This window comes from Pollicipes pollicipes, unplaced genomic scaffold (genome assembly GCF_011947565.3).
Source record: "Pollicipes pollicipes isolate AB1234 unplaced genomic scaffold, Ppol_2.1 Scaffold_1600;HRSCAF=1878_pilon_pilon_pilon, whole genome shotgun sequence".
NCBI lineage: Eukaryota > Metazoa > Arthropoda > Thecostraca > Pollicipedomorpha > Pollicipedidae > Pollicipes > Pollicipes pollicipes.
This window is the reverse complement of record NW_023595962.1, coordinates 22,625,999-22,627,269: the sequence shown is the minus strand read 5'-3', so window position 1 is coordinate 22,627,269 and position 1,271 is coordinate 22,625,999. Positions and strand designations below refer to the sequence as shown.

Sequence of the window (1,271 nt, the reverse complement as noted above, 5' to 3'; positions counted from 1 at the left end):
TTCATCATTGCGTGAGCCCCCGACACCTCTAAAACACCTTCCATGGCCTGTGGCGTCACAGAGCACCTGCTCCTCGCAGCGAGGTCTGCCCCGCCCCCTCCCCCCCCCCCCCACCGAGCGGATACGGGTCAGCGGACCGCATCCGCAGCGTACCCCGGCGTCCTCAGCACGCCGGGTTAGTGCGCCGTGCCGGCCCGAGACGCCGGAGCTTGCTCAGCAGAGGAGCGCTACTGAGCGCGGGCGCCAGCCGCGCCTGCTCAGTCGGCAGCGGTCGCAGCGCCCCGCCGCCTGTGGGCGCGAGCCTGGTCGTCCGGCGCGGTCCGCCACCTGAGCTGTGAGCCGATCTCGTCAGCTGACGTCACAGGCGACCCCACCGCGAGGTGAGGCGAGGCGAGGCGAGGCGAGGCGAGGCGTCGGCGTGACGTCACGGCCCGCTCTGACCGGTCAGTCTGACGGCCACGGTCACGGGGACGTGGCGCGTGACGGTTGACGTGACGTCACGGTCACGGTGACGCGACGCGTGACGGTTGACGTGACCGCTGTGGACGGCGGCCCCTCAGCTGCTTCAGCCAGCTCTCTTACCACGCAAGCTCCGTCAAAGCTCACACTGACCACAGCGAGGAGGAGCGGTTCACCGAGTTCTGAGCTCGGTCAGGGCGCTCGCGAGCCATCGCCTGTCGAACCATTCTCACCTTTCACCTCACCCTTTTCTCTTTTCTCACCGATCACCTTTGGCTGCTAGCCGTCCAGCTGCATCAGAGCCGCCGCCATGCTACCAGCGCCGCTGGCCCTCCTCGCGCTCATCTGCGCTGCCTTCGGGCAAGCAGGCGCCCAAGGCTGCTTCGACGCCGCCGGCACCAGCTTCTTCGGCGAGAACACGGCCTACTTCCTGGACCAGCGGTACAACTGCACCATCATGACGTGCCGCGACGGCAGACCCAAGGTGCTCCTGAAGCTCTGCGAGCCGCCAAGTAAGCCGACGTTGATATGTCTGCGGTTAGTGTAGCTCGGCTGGGGAGGGGGGGGGGGGGGGGGCACACCGTGAAGTGTCGGGCTCAGGCCTTGTGCTAGCCATACTTTTTATGCCCTCCCTCCACTAGTGGGAATCGGTGTGCGGGGCCTCAACGTTAATTGTATACACTGCCGAATGCGTCGTTAAATCCTAAGAACAACACAGGTGAAGGTTTTCGGTGACGGACAGGAGGGGGCATACATATTCAGGCATATTCTAAGACAGTCACTGGAGACATAACCCAAAATCGTAATGCGAA

General features: G+C 64.4%; 1 protein-coding gene across 1 annotated transcript; it reads left to right on the top strand.

Moving 5' to 3' along the window:
* Nucleotides 1-470: 470 nt before the first annotated feature.
* LOC119099517 (uncharacterized) lies at nucleotides 471-971 on the top strand (the record flags this gene model as incomplete). The annotated part of the gene is given in 1 exon segment (XM_037222687.1): nucleotides 471-971. A coding segment is annotated over 1 exon segment (202 nt), but the record flags the coding sequence as incomplete, so codon positions are not given.
* Nucleotides 972-1,271: the final 300 nt, after the last annotated feature.